The following is a 19,606-nucleotide window of genomic DNA, read 5'->3' as shown; positions in this document are numbered from 1 at the left end:
AGTTTGGGGATCGATACAGGACTATGGGGAGAGAGCGGGGCAGTGGGATTAGTTTGGGGATCGATACAGGGCTATGGGGAGAGAGCGGGGCAGTGGGATTAGTTTGGGGATTGACACAGGGCTATGGGGAGAGAGCGGGGCAGTGGGATTAGTTTGGGGATCGATACAGGGCTATGGGGAGAGAGCGGGGCAGTGGGATTAGTTTGGGGATTGACACAGGGCTATGGGGAGAGAGCGGGGCAGTGGGATTAGTTTGGGGATCGATACAGGGCTATGGGGAGAGAGCGGGGCAGTGGGATTAGTTTGGGGATTGACACAGGGCTATGGGGAGAGAGCGGGGCAGTGGGATTAGTTTGGGATTGATACAGGGCTATGGGGAGAGAGTGGGGCAGTGGGATTAGTTTGGGGATTGATACAGGGCTATGGGGAGAGAGCGGGACAGTGGGATCAGTTTGGGGATTGATACAGAGCTATGGGGAGAGAGCGGGGCAGTGGGATTAGTTTGGGGATTGACACAGGGCTATGGGGAGAGAGCGGGGCAGTGGGATTAAGACCATAAGAAATAGGAGCAGGAGTCGGCCATTCGGCCCCTCGAAGCTGCTCCGCCATTCAATACGATCACGGCTGATCTGCTTTTTCAAGTCTATTTTCCTGTCTTATCCCCTGATTGCCTTAATATCCAATTAAGATTAACACAGGGTTGTGGAACGAGAGACTGGGGTTGCGGGATGAGTTAGGGCTGCAGTACCAGTCAGCCTGCGGCGGTGGCGCTGTAGCAGGCGGCCGATGGGCGTTTGCACCCATCTTGCCTCCTACCGCGCACTCGTCGTCAAAGGAGGCCGCTGACCTTTCAGTCGAGCCGGCAAATAGTTTTTTTTATCGAGGAAGACAATTTAAAAATTAATTCGGCGGGGTCGCAGCGGCGGGGCGTTGGATAAAAAATAAAAGCGGATTTGTTAGGGGAGGTGGGGGGGGGGGAGTGGGGAGTCGAGGCGGGAAGGCGGTGACCCGGAAGCGGACGGCCGCTCGGGCGCGGACCGGAAGCGCGGTTGCTAGGGGCGGCCTAGCCGTTGCGAGGCGAGCCCGAGCGGCGGCGGCGGGGTTAAAGCTGAGGAGAAGCGAGCGCCATGGAGCGGCAGGTGAGTCCGCGCCGATCCGCCCCGCCCTCCGAACCGGGAAATGTTCAGACCCGTTAGTTTTATCCGCCGGCTGAGGTGAAGCTCCGCCCCGCCGGGTGAGGCCGCTTCTCCCCCCCCCACCCCACCACCGGGGCCCCGGACCCGGGCCCCCACAGCCACGGGGTCTCGCAAACAGCCGCTCCTGCTCACCCCCCGGCCCCAGCACCGCCTCCCGGGGCCCGCCGTCACACTGCCGCCTGGTTTACAGCGGCATGTCCCCATGTAAACATGTCACGCTGTCCGGGGTGGTGGCCTTTGGGCTACAGCGAGATGTCCCTATGTAAACATGTCACGCTGTCCGGGATGGTGGCCTTTGGGCTACAGCGAGATGTCCCTATGTAAACATGTCACGCTGTCCGGGGTGGTGGCCTTTGGGCTACAGTATGATGTTCCTATGTAAACATGTCACGCTGTCCGGGGTGGTGGCCTTTGGGCTACAGCGAGATGTCCCTATGTAAACATGTCACGCTGTCGGGGATGGTGTCTATGTTCTTTGGTTTACAGTATGATGTTCCTATGTAAACATGTCACGTTGTTGGGATGGTGACCTTTGGGTTACAGTGCAATGTCCTCATGTAAACATGTCACGCTGTCCGGGATGGTGGCCTTTGGGTTACAGTGGGGTGTTTTTTCCACGTAAACATGTCACGCTGTCCGGGATGGTGGCCTTTGGGTTACAGTGGGGTGTTTTTTTCCATGTAAACATGTCACGCTGTCCGGGATGGTGGCCTTTGGGCTACAGCGAGATGTCCCTATGTAAACATGTCACGCTGTCCGGGATGGTGGCCTTTGGGCTACAGCGAGATGTTCCTATGTAAACATGTCACGCTGTCGGGGATGGTGTCTATGTTCTTTGGTTTACAGTATGATGTTCCTATGTAAACATGTCACGTTGTTGGGATGGTGACCTTTGGGTTACAGTGCAATGTCCTCATGTAAACATGTCACGCTGTCCGGGATGGTGGCCTTTGGGTTACAGTGGGGTGTTTTTTCCACGTAAACATGTCACGCTGTCAGGGATGGTGCCCTTTGGGCTACAGTGGGGTGTTTTTTTCCATGTAAACATGTCACGCTGTCCAGGATGGTGGCCTTTGGGCTACAGCGAGATGTCCCTATGTAAACATGTCACGCTGTCGGGGATGGTGTCTATGTTCTTTGGTTTACAGTATGATGTTCCTATGTAAACATGTCACGTTGTTGGGATGGTGACCTTTGGGTTACAGTGCAATGTCCTCATGTAAACATGTCACGCTGTCCGGGATGGTGGCCTTTGGGTTGCAGTGGGGTGTTTTTTCCACGTAAACATGTCACACTGTCCGGGATGGTGCCCTTTGGGTTACAGTGGGGTGTTTTTTCCATGTAAACATGTCACGCTATCCGGGATGGTGGCCTTTGGGCTACAGCGAGATGTCCCTATGTAAACATGTCACGCTGTCGGGGATGGTGTCTATGTTCTTTGGTTTACAGTATGATGTTCCTATGTAAACATGTCACGTTGTTGGGATGGTGACCTTTGGGCTACAGTGCGATGTCCCCATGTAAACATGTCACGCTGTCGGGGATGGTGGCCTTTGGGCTAGAGTGCGATGTCCCCATGTAAACATGTAACGCTGTCGGTGGTTTACAATGGGATGCCCTCCCCTATGTTCTTTGGTTTACAGTATGATATTCCTATGTAAACATGTCACGTTGTTGGGATGGTGGCCTTTGGGTTACAATGGGATGTCCCCATGTAAACATGTCACGCTGTCGGGATGGTGGCCTTTGGGCTACAGTGCGATGTCCCCATGTAAACACGGAAGGAGACCATTTCGGCCCATCGTGTCCGCACCGGCCAACAAGATGCTATCCAGCCTAATCCCACTTTCCAGCTCTCGGTCCGAAGCCCTGTAGATTACGGTACTTCAGGTGCACATCCAAGTACTTTTTAAATGTGGTAAGGGTTTCTGCCTCTACCACTCTTTCAGGCAGTGTCCCTTGGTTTACAATGGGACATCCCCATGTAAACATGTCATGCTGTCGGAATGGTGGCCTTTGGGTTACATTGGGATGTCCCTCTGTAAACAATGTCACGCTGTTAAAATGATGTCTTTACAATGGGACATTCCTATGTCCTTTGGTTTGCAATGGGACACCCCCCTGTAAACATGTCCCGCTGTCGAAATGGTTTCTTTATAATGGGACATTCCTATGTCCTTTGGTTTACAGTGGGACGCCCCCATGTAAACATGTCACGCTGTTGGGATGGTGGCCTTTGCTTTACAGTGGGAAGTCCCCATGTAAACGTGTCATGCTGTCGAAATGGTGGCCTTACAATGGGACATTCCTATGTAAATGTCGCGCTGTTAAAATGATTCCTTACAATGAGACATTCCTATGTCCTTTGGTTTACAGTGGGATGTCCACATGTAAACATGTCACGCTGTTGAAATGCTGTCCTTACCATGGGACATTCCTGTGTAAACGTCGCGCTGTCGCAATGGTGCCCTTTGGTTTACAATAGGACGTTCCTATGTAAGCGTGTCGTGCTGTTAAAATGGTGTCCTTTAGTTTACAATGGGATGTCCCCATGTAAGCATATCACGTTGCCGAAATGGTGGCCTTTGGTGGACATCCCCAAGTAAATGTGTCACGCTGTTGAAATGGTGCCCTTCCGATGGAATATCCCCCTGTACATGTCACGCTGTCGAAATGGTGCCTTTTGGTTTACACTGGGACGTCCCCATGTAAATGTGTCATGCTGTTAAAATGGTGTCCTTACAATGGGACATTCCATGTAAACGTCACGCTGTTAAAAATGGTGCCCTTTGGTTTACAATGGGATGTCCCCATGTAAACGTGTCATGCTGTCAAAATGGTGTCCTTTTGGTTACATTGGGAAGTCCCGATGTAAAGTTGTCATGCTGTCAAAATGATGTCCTTACAATGGAATATCCTGATATAAATTTGTCACGCTGTCAAAATGGTCTTTGATTTACACTGGGAAGCTCCTATGTAAATGTCACACTGTTAAAAATGGTGTCCTTTGGTTTACAGTGGGACGTCCCGATGTAAACGTGTCACAGTACTGCCCGGGCCCCAAGCTCTGGAATTCCCTCCAGAAACCTCTCCGCCTCTCTCTCCTCCTTAAAACCCATCACCTGTCTTTAATATCACCTTGTGTGTGGCTCGGGGTCACATTTATATCTGATTTACATTGGGACGTCCCTATGTAAACGTGTCACGCTGTCAAAATGGTGTCCTTTGGTTTACAATGTCCTGCTGTAAATATGTTCTTTGGTTTACAATGTGACATGATAAGAACATAAGAAATAGGAGTCGGCTATTCGGCCCCTTGAGCCTGCACTGCCATTCAATAAGATCATGGCTGATCTTCGACCTTAACTCCACTTTCCTGCACTGTCCCCATATCCTTTGATTCCCTTAATTTCCAAAAATCTTTCGCCCTTTGTCTTGAATATACTCAACCTGAGCCTCCACAGCCCTTTGGGGCAGAGAATTCCAAAGATTCACCACCCTCTGGTGAAGAAATTTCTTCTCATCTCAGTCCTAAAACCCCTTATCCTGAGACTGTGACCCCTGATTCTAGACTCCCCAGCCAGAGGAAACATCCTCCCTGCATCTACCCTGTCGAGGCCTGTAAGAATTTTGTATGTTTCAATCAGATCCCCTTTCATTATTCTTAACTCTAGAGAATATAGGCCTAGAATATAGGCTCAATCTCTCCTCGGAGGACAATCCCCCCATCCCAGGAATCAGTCTGCTGAACCTTTGCTGCATTCCTTCTATGGCAAGTATATCCTTCCTTTGGTAAGGAGACCCAAACTGTGCACAATACTCCAGGTGTGGTCTCACCAAGACAACGATGTCTCCGCAAGATCCTACAAATCCCCCGGGAGGACAGACGCACCAACGTCAGTGTTCTCGACCAGGCCAACATCCCCAGCATCGAAGCACTGACCACACTCGACCAGCTCCGCTGGGCAGGGCCACATTGTCCACATGCCAGACACGAGACTCCCAAAGCAAGCGCTCTACTCGGGACTCCTTCAGGGCAAACGAGCCAAAGGTGGGCAGAGGAAACGTTACAAGGGACCACCCTCAAAGCCTCCCTGATAAAGTGCAACATCCCCACCGACACCTGGGAGTCCCTGGGCCAAAGACCAGTCCGCCTTAAGTGGAGGAAGTACATCCGGGAGGGCGCTGAGCACCTCGAGTCTCGTCGCCGAGAGCGTGCAGAAACCAAGCGCAGGCAGCGGAAGGAGCGTGCGGCAAACCAGTCCCACCCTCCCCTTCCCTCAACCACTGTCTGTCCCACCTGTGACAGGGACTGTGGCTCTCGTATTGGACTGTTCAGCCACCTGAGGACTCGTGTTAAGAGTGGAAGCAAGTCTTCCTCGATTCCGAGGGACTGCCTGTGATGATAATTGTAGCAAGACTTCCCTACTCTTATACTCCAACCCTCTTGCAAAAAAGGCCCACATGCCTAAATGCTTGCTGGACCTACATGCTAACTCTGTGTATTTCTTGTACGAGGGCACGCAGATCTCTCTGAGCACCAACATTTATGAATTTCTCTCTCTTTAAATAATAATCTGCTTTTCCATTCTTCCTCCCAAAGTGAATAACTTCACAGGTGTGTCCGCCTCGACTTTTGTGCTTGAGTTTCTAGAGTGTGGCCTGACTCGGGCGAGAGTGCTACCCACTGAGCCACAACTGGCATTACAATCGTCTTGTTGTGGACAAGACCCCCAGAAATGAGGTGGTTCCAACAAAACTTTCCAGACGCCAAACTGTTGACCATTAAGCATGTGACCAATTATATTCAAGCCCCATTGTCTGTTCCCTTATCTCAAGACTATCTTGGCGATCTGGTTTCGTAGTGTGACAGCGCACAAAAGTCAACAGGCATGAGTCATGCATCCTGCACTGGCGCAGAAAATAACCAGCAGTCAGTCAAGCCGTTAACTGGTGCACTGAACCCGAAAGCACCCTGCAAACGAACAATTTAACCACTTCATTGTCGCCAGCTGCAATAGGAGTCCACAAGCTCGCTTACAAAAAGCTTCAGATTAACGCAACTTTAGCGTGTCGGCTGAACCTGAGTGGGCAGCACTCTCGCCTCTGAGTCAGAAGGTTGTGGTTTAAATTCCCACTTCAGAGACTCGAACACAAAAATCCAAGTGGACACTCCAGTGCAGTGCTGAGGGAGCGCCGCACTGTCGGAGGGGCAGTACTGAGGGAGCGCCGCACTGTCGGAGGGGCGGTACTGAGGGAGCGCCGCACTGTCGGAGGGGCGGTACCGAGGTAGCGCCGCACTGTCGGAGGGGCAGTACTGAGGGAGTGCCGCACTGTCGGAGGGGCGGTGCTGAGGGAGCGCCGCACTGTCGGAGGGGCAGTGCTGAGGGAGCGCCGCACTGTCGGAGGGGCGGTACTGAGGGAGCGCCGCACGGTCGGAGGGGCAATACTGAGGGAGCGCCGCACTGTCGGAGGGGCGGTACTGAGGGAGCGCCGCACTGTCGGAGGGGCGGTACTGAAGGAGCCCCGCACTGTCGGAGGGGCGGTACTGAGGGAGCGCCGCACTGTCGGAGGGGCGGTACTGAGGGAGCCCCGCACTGTCGGAGGGGCGGTACTGAAGGAGCCCCGCACTGTCGGAGGGGCAGTACCGAGGGAGCGCCGCACTGTCGGAGGGGTGGTACTGAGGGAGTGCCGCACTGTCGGAGGGGCAGTACTGAGGGAGCGCCGCACTGTCGGAGGGGCGGTACTGAGGGAGCCCCGCACTGTCGGGGGGGCGGTACTGCGGGAGCCCCGCACTGTCGGAGGGGCAGTACTGAGGGAGCGCCGCACTGTCGGAGGGGTGGTACTGAGGGAGTGCCGCACTGTCGGAGGGGCAGTACTGCGGGAGCCCCGCACTGTCGGAGGGGCGGTACTGAGGGAGCGCCGCACTGTCGGAGGGGCGGTACTGAGGGAGCGCCGCACTGTCGGAGGGGCGGTACTGAGGGAGCGCCGCACTGTCGGAGGGGCGGTACTGAGGGAGCGCCAAGTCGCGCTGTCGGAGGGGCGGTACTGAGGGAGCCCCGCACTGTCGACGACCTGACCCGAGACAATCTGATTGTGTTGACAGGACGCCGCGGCGAGCGACTCGGTGAGCCTGGAAACAGCGCGGCTGGAAGACCTGGAACTGACGGACCCCGACTCGGCCAACGCCCCCGTCTACTGCATCTGCAGGCGGCCTGACATCAACTGCTTCATGATGTGAGTGACCGGGGAGGGGGCTGGGGGGGTGGGGTAAGGTCCCGCAGCGGTCTCTCGTTCCCTGTTCACCTCCCATGCCCCTTGTCTGTAACTGCAGGAGGGTGGGAGGGTGGGACGTGTCCCCTTGGCACCGGCTGCCACCTTCGCTTGCCCGTCCGCGCCCCCGAATGTCAGCATGCTATTCCGTTGGGTGGGCCGTTGCACCCAGGCCCGCTTGTCGCCCCGCCTTACCTCGCTGCCACGTGGGTGAGGTGATTACAACAACAACCTGTATTTATATAGCGCATTTAATGCAGTGAAACGTCCCAAGTTGCTTTACAGAAGTGTTATAAGACAAAACAAATAAATTTGACACGAGCCACATAAGTAGAAATTAGCACAGGTGACCAACGGTTTGGTCACAGAGGTTGGTTTTCAGGAGCGTCTTAAAGGAGCAGAGAGAGATGGAGAGGTTTAGGGAGGGAATTCCAGAGCTTGGGGCCCAGGCAACAGAAGGCACGGCCACCGATGGTGGAGCGATTATAATCAGGGATGGTCAGGAGGGCAGAATTAGAGGAGCGCAGGCATCTCTGGGGGTTGTTGAGCTGGAGGGAGTTACCGAGATAGGGAGGGGTGTAGGGGCTGGAGGGGGGTTACAGAGATAGTGGGGGTGGGGGGGGGGGGGCCATGGAGGGATTTGAAAACTAGGTGTTGCTTAACCTGGAACCAATGTAGGACAGTGAGCACAGGGGGTGATGGGTGAGTGGGACTCGGTGCGAGTTAGGACACGGGGCAGTGAGCACAGGGGGTGATGGGTGAGTGGGACTCGGTGCGAGTTAGGACACGGGGGCAGTGAGCACAGGGGGTGATGGGTGAGAGGGACTCGGTGCGAGTTAGGACACGGGGCAGTGAGCACAGGGGGTGATGGGTGAGTGGGACTCGGTGCGAGTTAGGACACGGGGTCAGTGAGCACAGGGGGTGATGGGTGAGCGGGACTCGGTGCGAGTTAGGACATGGGGCAGTGAGCACAGGGGGTGATGGGTGAGTGGGACTCGGTGCGAGTTAGGACACGGGGGCAGTGAGCACAGGGGGTGATGGGTGAGCGGGACTCGGTGCGAGTTAGGACACGGGGCAGTGAGCACAGGGGGTGATGGGTGAGTGGGACTCGGTGTGAGTTAGGACACGGGGCAGTGAGCACAGGGGGTGATGGGTGAGTGGGACTCGGTGCGAGTTAGGACACGGGGACAGCCGAGTTTTGGATCACCTCTAGCTTTTGTCGGGTAGAATGTGGGAGGCCAGCCAGGAGTGCGTTGGAATAGTCAAGTCTGGAGGTAACAAAGGCACAGATGAGGGCTTCAGCAGCGGATGAGCTGAGGCGGGGGCGGAGACGGGCGATGTTATGGAGGGGGAAACGGGCGGGTTTAGTTATGCTGCGGGATATGTGGCCGGAAGCTCATTTCAGGGTCAAATATGACAGCGAGGTTGGGAACAGTCTGGTTCAGCCTCAGACAGGAGTTGGGGAGAGGGAGGGTGTCGGTGGCTGGGGGAACGGAGTTTGTGGCGGGGACCGAAAACAATGGCTTCGATCTTCCCCGATATTCAACTGGAGAAAATGTCTGCTGACCCAGAACTGGATGTGGGACAAGCAGTCGGACAATTGAGAGAGCGTGGAGGGGTGGAGAGGTAGATCACCGGTGATGCATCCAAGGGGAAGCTTGATGGCGAAAGGAAGAGACGGTCTTGCTGATGGGTGAGGTGAAGTTGGGTTGGGAACATAAAATCTTCCTGTAATTTTTTTTGGGGGGGGGGCTGCAAGGGTCTGCGCAGCCCATTGGAAACGATCCATGCAGGAGCGGTGTTTACATTTAAGAGCTGGCGAGCTGGCTATTCGACAGCATGGGGTGTCAGAAACAAGCCGAATAGTCAAAAGAGCTGTGCGCACGATAGCTCCTGTTTCTGTGCCTGAACTCTCCGACCTGATTTTCGCAAACATTCGCTTTCCATCAGCAATTGCGGCTGATTTCCCCTCTTTTCCCCCCCCCCCCCCCCCCCGCCCCCAGGCCATTATTAAACTACCTGGGTACGATTATCGTTTGATTTTTTTTGTTTCCCCCCCCCCCCCCCATTTTGTTTCAAACGGTGAGTGAAAGGAAGAAAGATTTGCATTGATGTAGCGCCTTTCACGGCCACCAGATGTCCCAAAGCGCTTTACAGGCAATGAAGCACTTTTGGAGGGTAGTCACTGTTGCAAGGCGGGAAACACGGCAGCCAACTTGCGCACAGCAAGATCCCACACTCAGCATTGTGATAATAAACATAATGAGAACATGAGCATGAGAACATCAGAAATAGGAGCAGGAGTCGGCCATTCAGCCCCTCGAGCCTGCTCCGCCATTTAATACGATCATGGCTGATCTGATCATGGACTCAGCTCCACTTCCCTGCCCGCCCCCTTATCCCCTTATCGTTTAAGAATCTGTCTATTTCTGTCTTAAATATATCCCGGCTTCCACAGCTCTCTGAGGCAGCGAATTCCACAGATTTACAACCCTCTGAGAGAAGAAATTCCTCCTCATCTCAGTTTTAAATGGGAGGCCCCTTATTCTAAGACCATGCCCCCTAGTTCTAGTCTCCCTCATCAGTGGGAACATCCTCTCTGCATCCACCTTGTCAAGCCCCCTCATAATCTTATACGTTTCCATAAGGTCACCTCTCATTCTTCTGAATTCCAATGAGTAGAGGCCCAACCTCCTCAACCTTTCCTCATAAGTCAACCCCCTCATCCTCGGAATCAACCGAGTGAACCTTCTCTGAACTGCCTCCAAAGCAAGTATATCCTTTCGTAAATATGGAAACCAGAACTGCACGCAGTACTCCAGGTGTGGCCTCACCAATACCCTGTATAACTGGAGCAAGACTTCCCTGCTTTTATACTCCATCCACTTTGCAATAAAGGCCAAGATACCATTGGCCTTCCTGATCACTTGCTGTACCTGCATACTAACCTTTTGTGTTTCATGCACCAGTACCCCCAGGTCCCGCTGTACTGCGGCACTTTGCAATCTTTCTCCAATAATGGCCCGAAAATTCCGCTCGGAAGCTTCCCGCGGGCAATTGCCTCCCGACCGGAGAATTTTTACGAAAGTACCCGGTGGTCTGGGAGGCGCCCTGGATCCCAGTAGGGCGACCTTCTCCTCCCGCGCTGCGAAGCGTGCTCCCGTCCCACGCAGACGATGCAGTCATGTGTGACTGCTCAGCCAATCAGGTACATATTTCACAGGCTCCCGTTAATAGCGCTGAGGCTCGCGGATCTACCCGTTCTCAGTGCTATAATGGGAAATAAACCAAACACACACTAATAAAAAACAGACCACACATATTTAAAATTAATTGAAATTAAAGTTATTAATGTCTTATAAAAATAAAAATATTATCCCTATTTAAAAAAAAAAAGTTTTGTTCATTGTGGTTAAAAATAAACTTGCTATAGTGGGGAGAGTTTTTAACAATATGTTTTTACAATTTTATTTTATCATGTTTTAATGTGTTTTAAAACACTTGCGCCTGTAACAGTGGGCTATGTGCCTGCTTTTATCAGGCGCAAGATTTTTGAGGACATTTGCTGGGCAAGACATGCGTAAATCCCGCAATCGTGCCCAAACAAATGTCCTTGCTCCCGGTATGTGTAGGATCAGTCGAGCTCCAGCTTGACAGATCGGAAAAGCTGGTTTTCCGCGTATGCGCATTGTGCGCCGAAAACTGGCTTTTCCTATGCCTTCCTAGGTTGTACGGACCCGGGATCTTGGAATTTCTGGGCCTATCTGTCTTAGTGATTGAAGGATAAATATTGGCCCCAGGACACAACTCCCCTGCTCTTCTTTGAAATAGGGCCATGGGATCTTTTACATCCACCTGAGAGAGCAGACAGGGCCTCGGTTTAACGGCTCATCCGAATGATGGCACCCCCGACAGTGCGGCGCTCCCTCAGCACTGCACTGGAGTATCAGCCTAGATTTTATTTGTGCTCCAGTCCCTGGACTTGAACCCACAAACCTTCTGACTCCGAGGCAAGTGTGCTACCCACTGAGCCACAGCAGACACTAAGACCTGAGTGAGACCCGAAGGTGTGAGTTATTCAATACCACTCCTCCCCCTCCCCCCCCCCCCCCCCCGACCGAGCCCCCCCCCTCCCCCCCCACCACCATGGAAATCATCACTGAACCCACCCGTGCGTGTGTGTGTGTGTGTTGGAGGGTATTCCGCGGGGCACGTGGTGACCGTTCCCTCGCTGCGCAGGGCAGCAGCAGCATGTCTGAGTCACCGGGTAATGCCTTTGCCGAATAGCTAGAATGCCGCACCCCTAGTGGCACATTAGCGCCCCCGTGAGTGGGCAGTGGTGGGTGGGGGAAGGATGTATAAAAGGGAGGGGGAGGATGAAGAGGTCCTTCCTCTCCAGACTGTTTTGAGCGATAAGGGAGTCAAAGGTTATGGGGAGCGGGCAGGGAAGTGGAGCTGAGTCCATGATCGGAACGTCCATGATCGGATCAGCCATGATCGTATTAAATGTCGGAGCAGGCTCGAGAGGCCGAAGGGCCGACTCCTGCTATTTCTTATGTTTTGGCGAATGTGATAATGGTTCAGCAGGTTCCTGCCGGTTTTATAGCATCTTCACGGAATTATACAGCACAGGAGGAAGCCTCTCGGCCCCTCGAGCCCCGTGCTGTGCCGGCTCGGTGACAGAGCGACCCCAATCAGTCCCACACTCCCCCCCCCCCCCCCCCCCCCCCTGCCCTTTCCCCACAGCCCCGGCACATTTCCCCTCCCAGTATTTATCCAATTCCCGGTTTGAAAGTCACGATTGAATCTGCTCCGACCGAGCTTTCAGGCAGCGCGTTCCCGATCACAACAACTCGCTGCGTAAACACATTCTTCCCCCATCTCCCCCTCTGGTTCCATCGCCGATTATCGTCAATCTGTGTCCCTCTGGTTACCCGCCCTCCTGCCCCCCGGGGAACAGGTTCTTGTGACTACAGCCTCGAGCAGCAGCGAGCCCTCCTGCCAATGCCTACCGTGTCGCGGGACTGACCCTGCCCAAAGGCAACGTGCGAAAGGGAGTGAGCGCTTTGGGGGTGGGGGGTGGGGGTGGGTGGGGGTGCGCGCGCGCAGAGAGCGAGGTGCTGGAGGGCACTGCTGTAACCGTGTGCCCCAGCAAGAGGCAACTCCTAACTTGCTCCCCTGCTGTTTGTGGTACAGCTTTCTTGCTTTATTCACTATGTTGCTTTAAACCTCGAATTAGACACACAGAGTTGTAGTAATGGCAGGATCAGGGCTTTTATACAGACCTTCATACTATACAAACCCAGTATGAAAGCTACTGAGACACAAACACTTCACAAGCCAACTTTCTGCTTGCTCCGATTCCAGTGGCTACCTTTTTTTTTTAAATTTCAAAATATATTGTATTCATATAAAAATTTGCACAATACATTCGAAAGCAGTTCGGTACATTTGGATGTGGTCAACAATTCCATACATTACACTTGGATGCTGACCGCAGTTCTGTTCAATACATTTCTTTACTTTACATTTCAAGGTATGATTCATACAATCCAGGATACATTGTGGTACGTTCATCAAGTTACATGACATGTGTCACCATCCAGTACACAGTGAGGGTACAGTTACATTTCTTTCCAACATGCATCACGCAACAGAACTTGCATTATACATGGCACTACAGAGGTGTTTGCAGATCATGGTGCTCTATGTATACAAAAGGTTTACCATTGCAGCCCGAGGGGAGTTTTATACTGATACCAGCCCCTGGGTTTACTGTGACGGAAGGGCTTTAAACTGTGGCCCTTCCCTACTTGTGAAGCACACATCTTCCGAATGTCCAGTGTCTAATGTGTGTGTGTGTGTATGTGTGTGTGTGTGTGTCAGACTCTCGCCTTTATACCAAAAAAGCCATTGAACTTTGTATAGTACATTTAGACAATTAACATTCAGACGATGTCAAATCAAAACGGCATTGCCCTGAAATCATGACTAACTGCCTTCTGAATGACGATATACAACCCCAATCATATACACTCAAATACTTAACACCCAGATGATGTCATGAATTACTACACACAAATCAGACTCATATTCGCATAGTAACAAAGGTACACTCAAATCACAGGCAATCGAGGAAGACTTGCTTCCACTCTTAACATGAGTCCTTAGGTGGCTGAACAGTCCAATACGGGAGCCACAGTCCCTGTCACGGGTGGGACAGACAGTGGTTGAGGGGAGGGGAGGGGAGGGTGGGACTGGTTTGCCACACGCTCCTTCCGCTGCCTGCGCTTGGTTTCTGCACGCTCTCGGCGACGAGACTCGAGGTGCTCAGTGCCCTCCCGGATGCACTTCCTCCACTTAGGGCGGTCTGGTCTTTGGCCCAGGGACTCCCAGGTGTCGGTGGGGATGTTGCACTTTATCAGGGAGGCTTTGAGGGTGGTCCCTTGTAACGTTCCCTCTGCCCACCTTTGGCTCGTTTGCCGTGAAGGAGTTGCGAGTAGAGCGCTTGCTTTGGGAGTCTCGTGTCGGGGGCATGCGGACAATGTGGCCCTGTCCAGCGGAGCTGATTAAGTGTACTCAAATACTTAACATACAGATAAATGACCAGCTACTTATTCAGTGGCTAAATGGCTCCATATCGTCCAGCAGCTTATTTTAATCCAAACTTCAATCTTCCAACTTTTAGCCCTTTCGATATCTCCGAAGCAAAGCGTTTCAGAAATGCGGGCATGCGCTCCCACACTGATCACTGCCCAGCGACCCTCTGCAGGGCACAATACACCCTGCCCCCTCAATCTAAGTGTTCAGCATGCTTCTGACGCCCTATGCAGTCGAATAGCTGGCCGCTGCCCTCCCGCCATTCGCTGGCAGCAGGCAAGGTCCTGGATGGCACCGGTGTAGCTCTGCCCCCGGTAAAGGGCGCGCCTCGTATCGATGGGTGGGGGCGGGGTGAAGGGTCGCGTGAGGTGAAGGGTCGCGTTGTCCGCTGTTTACTCTTCTCTCTTCCCTCGCTCCCTCGACAGCGGCTGTGACAAGTGCAACGAGTGGTTCCATGGCGACTGCATCCAGATCACGGAGAAGATGGCCAAGGGCATCCGGCAGTGGTACTGCCAGCAGTGCCGAGGTGAGGGGGCGGGGCAGGGGTAAGGAGCTCGTGTAACGCAGCTTCAGGAAAACATTCCGACCCAGGCAATTTCAACGTCATTTACAGCACCAAAACTTAAAAAGAAAGATTTGCGTTTGCATAGCGCCTTTCACTACCGGGCGTCCCAAAGCACTTCACAGCCAATGAAGTGTGGGAAACTTGGCAACCAAGTTGCGCACAGCAAGCTCCCACAAACAGCAGTGTGATGATGACCTGATCATCTGCCCTTCCGACAGTGCGGCGCTCCCTCAGTACCGCCCCTCCGACAGTGCGGCGCTCCCTCAGTACCGCCCCTCCGACAGTGCGGCGCTCCCTCAGTACCGCCCCTCCGACAGTGCGGCGCTCCCTCAGTACCGCCCCTCCGACAGTGCGGCGCTCCCTCAGTACCGCCCCTCCGACAGTGCGGGGCTCCCTCAGTACCGCCCCTCCGACAGTGCGGCGCTCCCTCAGTACCGCCCCTCCGACAGTGCGGCGCTCCCTCAGTACCGCCCCTCCGACAGTGCGGCGCTCCCTCAGTACCGCCCCTCCGACAGTGCGGCGCTCCCTCAGTACCGCCCCTCCGACAGTGCGGCGCTCCCTCAGTACTGCCCCTCCGACAGTGCGGCGCTCCCTCAGTACTGCACTGGGAGTGTCAGCCTAGATTATGTGCTCAAGTCCCTGGAGTGGGACTTGAACCCACAACCTTCTGACTCACAGGCGTGTGTGCTGCCCACTGAGCCATGGCTGACACTCCCCAAACAACATTAGCTACATAGAAAATAGGTGCAGGAGTAGACCATTCGGCCCTTCGAGCCTACACCACCATTCAATAAGATCATGGCTGATCATTCACCTCAGTACCCCTTTCCCGCTTTCTCTCTATACCCCTTGATCCCGTTAGCTGTAAGGGCCCTATCTAACTCCCTCTGGAATATATCCAACGAACTGGCATCAACAGCTCTCTGCGGCAGGGAATTCCACAGGTTAACAACTCTCTGGGTGAAGAAGTTTCTCCTCATCTCGGTCCTAAATGGCTTACCCCTTACCCTTAGACTGTGACCCCTGGTTCTGGACTTCCCCAACATCAGGAACATTCTTCCCCCATCTAACTTGTCCAATCCCGTCAGAATTTTATATGTTTCTATGAGATCCCCTCTCATCCTTCTAAACTCCAGTGTATAAAGGCCCAGTTGATCCAATCTCTCCTCAAATGTCAGTCCTGCCAACCCGGGAATCAGTCTGGTGAACCTTCGCTGCACTCCCTCAATAGCAAGAATGTCCTTCCTCAGATTAGGAGACCAAAACTGCACACACTATTCGAGGTAAGGCCTCATATATACATACAGTATATGTCGAAGTCTCGCGTCCTTCTGGCACCAGCCCTCCAGCGAGGTCCCACCGCTGGCAAACCTCCAGCGCGGTGCACCGCTGGCAAACTCAGCAGCCGATCTGCGCAGGGCAATATCCCACAAGCAACCCCGGGCTTCACCCCTCCACTCCTGAATCCCTTCCCGCTAACGTTTTGACCGCACTTTCGTAACCAGGTGGCGCCCGTTGGTCGTGTGTGACGTCTGTCGGGCCCGTTTTAACCGGGGGGTCCCCGCCGTCCTTTGTTTCCCCTCCAGTCAAGGACCCAACGCTTGCCATCAAGTACCGGCAGAAGAAGGCGAAGGAGAAAGAGAAGGAACGAGAGCGGGACGGTGAGCTGCCGCTTGAGAAGGAGAAGAGGAAAGAGCAGGGAGAGATGCGGCTGGACAAGCGGAAAGTGGCGGCAAACGTAAGCGAAAGACTTGCATTTCTATAGCGCCTTTCACTACCACCGGACGTCCCAAAGTGCCTCACAGCCAATGAAACACTTTTGGGAGTGCAGTCGCTGTTGTAATGTGGAGAAACGCCAATTTGTGCACAGCAAGCTCCCACACATAGTGTGATAATGACCCAGATAATCTGTTTTTGTTATGTTGATTGAGGGATAAATATTGGCCCCAAGACATCAGGGAGAACACGCCCTGCTCCTCTTCCAATAGTGGTCGTGGAATCTTTTACATCCGCCTGAGAGAGCAGACGGGGCTTCACTTTAACGTCTCATCCAAAAGGCGGCATCTTCGACAGTGCGGCGCTCCCTCAGTACTGCTCCTCCGACAGTGCGGTGCTCCCTCAGTACCGCCCCTCCGATAGTGCGGCGCTCCCTCAGTACTGCTCCTCCGACAGTGCGGCGCTCCCTCAGTACTGCCCCTCCGACAGTGCGGGGTTCCCTCAGTACTGCCCCTCCGACAGTGCGGTGCTCCCTCAGTACCGCCCCTCCGACAGTGCGGGGTTCCCTCAGTACTGCCCCTCCGACAGTGCGGGGCTCCCTCAGTACTGCCCCTCCGACAGTGCGGTGCTCCCTCAGTACCGCCCCTCTGACAGTGCGGCGCTCCCTCAGTACTGCCCCTCCGACAGTGCGGTGCTCCCTCAGTACCGCCCCTCCGACAGTGCGGTGCTCCCTCAGTACTGCCCCTCCGATAGTGCGGTGCTCCCTCAGTACTGCCCCTCCGACAGTGCGGTGCTCCCTCAGTACTGCCCCTCCGACAGTGCGGCGCTCCCTCAGTACTGCTCCTCCGACAGTGCGGCGCTCCCTCAGTACCGCCCCTCCGACAGTGCGGCGCTCCCTCAGTACTGCCCCTCCGACAGTGCGGTGCTCCCTCAGTACTGCCCCTCCGACAGTGCGGGGCTCCCTCAGTACCGCCCCTCCGACAGTGCGGCGCTCCCTCAGTACCGCCCCTCCGACAGTGCGGGGCTCCCTCAGTACCGCCCCTCCGACAGTGCGGCGCTCCCTCAGCACCGCCCCTCCGACAGTGCGGCGCTCCCTCAGCACCGCCCCTCCGACAGTGCGGCGCTCCCTCAGTACCGGCCCTCTGACAGTGCTGTGCGGCACTCCCTCAGTACCGCCCCTCTGACAGTGCTGTGCGGCACTCCCTCAGTACCGCCCCTCTGACAGCGCTGTGCGGCACTCCCTCAGTGCTACATTGCAGTGTCAGCCTAGATTTTTGTGCTCAAGTGTTTGGAGAGGGACTTGAAAAGAATAAATCTGATCTCCTCCCTCTGGTTCTTTTCCCAAGATCATAAATCTGTTCCCCCCCACCCCGTTCCTGAAGATATTCCTAAAACGGCTCTCGCGTCACAATTCTGGGGTGAGACAAAAGCTGCTGCAGGGGGTTTGCCCCATGTCCTGTTTCTGTAACTGTATAACTCTCTGTACTTCAACCCCCCCCACTCACCGCTCCCCGAGATCAGTTCGCCCCACACAGGCTGTTGCCGCTTCCGTGCCAGCGTGTGTCAGCGTGCGGGTTCGAGGTGTTGCTGCTGCCCTCTTTTGGCCACGGCCGTCTTTTTAAAACGTTGTCTGTGTGTGTTTCTGTCGATAAGCAAATCAAGCGCTCGGCACGCATGTGCGGGGAATGCGAGGCTTGCCGGCGGACCGAGGACTGCGGACAGTGCGACTTCTGCAAGGACATGAAGAAGTTCGGGGGTCCCAACAAGATCCGGCAGAAGTGCCGCCTACGTCAGTGCGAGATTCGTGCACGGGTAAGTGAAGGGAGGGGAGGGGGGGGGGGTGGTGGGAGATAGGGGGGGGGGGGGGGAAACAGCGGTTGCCGCGTCCCCCTCCCTCCCAACGCGAGGGTCGTGGCGGTTCGGGTGGGGCCGGAGGTGGTGGGGGGGGGGGGGAGGGGGCATAGAATGGGCGGACGGTCGGTCTCACCGTTGCTGTTGAGCATGGCGGGCGGGAGGAGGGAGTCGCTCGCTCGTTGGCCGCCGATTTGAGGTGGGTGCGTGCCGTCGGTTGGGATGTCGGTCCCGCGGAGGAGGGGGGGGGGGAGAAGAGGGCGGGTGGGATGCGGCGGGATGCGGCGGGGTGGGGGGGGGCGGGGCATCGCGCCCTCTGACCTGCCGCGTCGACAGGGCGACGCCGACGGGTCCGTTTCACGAGCCGGTTCCGTCACCCCGTTACAGTGCACCGTAGACTCTCGAACCGCAGTAATCTTCCGAGCTGTGTCGGCAAACGTTGGGCCTCCGCACTCGTTCTTACCCCCCTCCCCCCCCCCCCCCCCCCACCACCCTTAATCTCGGTAGCTTGCTCTCACTTCGCTGACGGTTAGCGCTTGACGAGACTCGAGGCCGCTCCCAGTGCTACCCACATGTAGCCCAGAGGTGTCAAACGCAGAATTTTCTGGGCTCCCGCCCGATCTCGGAGGAAGCGGGGAGGAGGGAGGGTGAGAGAGAGAGAGAGAGAGATGCACGTAGCGCTCCAGGATCAGAGGAGACAGCCTGCTTGCCATTCCCCCCTCCTTGGCGTTTGCCCCACCCACTCCGCATGTTTGGCTTACCCTCCTAATCCGCGGCTGAAACCGGTCTCGTCTCCGAACGAGGCGCTGCGAGATGAATTGTCCCGACCAGCGTTTTTGTGTCGTTTGTTCTCCTTCCCTCCCCCTCACCCCGACCCCCCCACCTCCCCGCAACTGAAAGGGGACAGTATCTTTGAGCGGTGGGGGGGTCAAAGCGTACGGTAAACGGTATCTATTTTACAGGGGGAGAGGGAGGTGGGGAAATGAGCGGATTTCTCGCTGTGTTCCGTGCCAGAGGAGTTCGGTGGAATTGGTGTTCCTCGGCGCCTGCTTTCTGGGGGCAGGCCGTGCCTCCCCCCCCCCCTCCCCCTCGAGGAGCTGGGGGCTACCTGTGGCTTCACCTTTGCGAGGCGCTCTCGAAGGACTTGGTGCATGTCGTTAGACTGAGCTGGGACCCCCTTCCCCCACCCTCCCCACCCTTCCTTGGAAGCGGACACAGGCTCTTGCCCTGTGTGCTGTACTCTGTGCCTCTATTCCCCCTCCCCCCCCTTGCATTTCCCCCCCCTCCCCCTCCTTCTACTCCCACCACTTCCTCCTGCATTTCCCCCCCCCCTTCTGTTTTGCTCTCCATTTGTGTTACCAGCCTAAGCTTCCCCTGTAATTATCAACGAGATTTTTCTCTCGAG

General features: G+C 55.1%; 1 protein-coding gene across 1 annotated transcript in view; it reads left to right on the top strand.

Annotated features, from left to right (window-relative positions):
• The first annotated feature begins 1,026 nt into the window (after positions 1–1,026).
• The window catches only part of LOC139240569 (CXXC-type zinc finger protein 1-like), a 44,877-nt gene continuing 26,297 nt past the window's right edge, over positions 1,027–19,606 (top strand). The window contains exons 1-5 of the mRNA XM_070869114.1: positions 1,027–1,139; positions 7,303–7,433; positions 14,495–14,595; positions 16,221–16,372; positions 18,004–18,162. Coding sequence (XP_070725215.1) covers positions 1,128–1,139; positions 7,303–7,433; positions 14,495–14,595; positions 16,221–16,372; positions 18,004–18,162 — 555 coding nt within the window. The 5' untranslated portion in view covers positions 1,027–1,127. The remainder of the gene's footprint in view (positions 1,140–7,302; positions 7,434–14,494; positions 14,596–16,220; positions 16,373–18,003; positions 18,163–19,606) is intronic.

Source organism: Pristiophorus japonicus, chromosome 32 (assembly GCF_044704955.1).
Source record: "Pristiophorus japonicus isolate sPriJap1 chromosome 32, sPriJap1.hap1, whole genome shotgun sequence".
NCBI lineage: Eukaryota > Metazoa > Chordata > Chondrichthyes > Pristiophoridae > Pristiophorus > Pristiophorus japonicus.
This window is presented reverse-complemented; position numbering and strand designations above follow the sequence as displayed.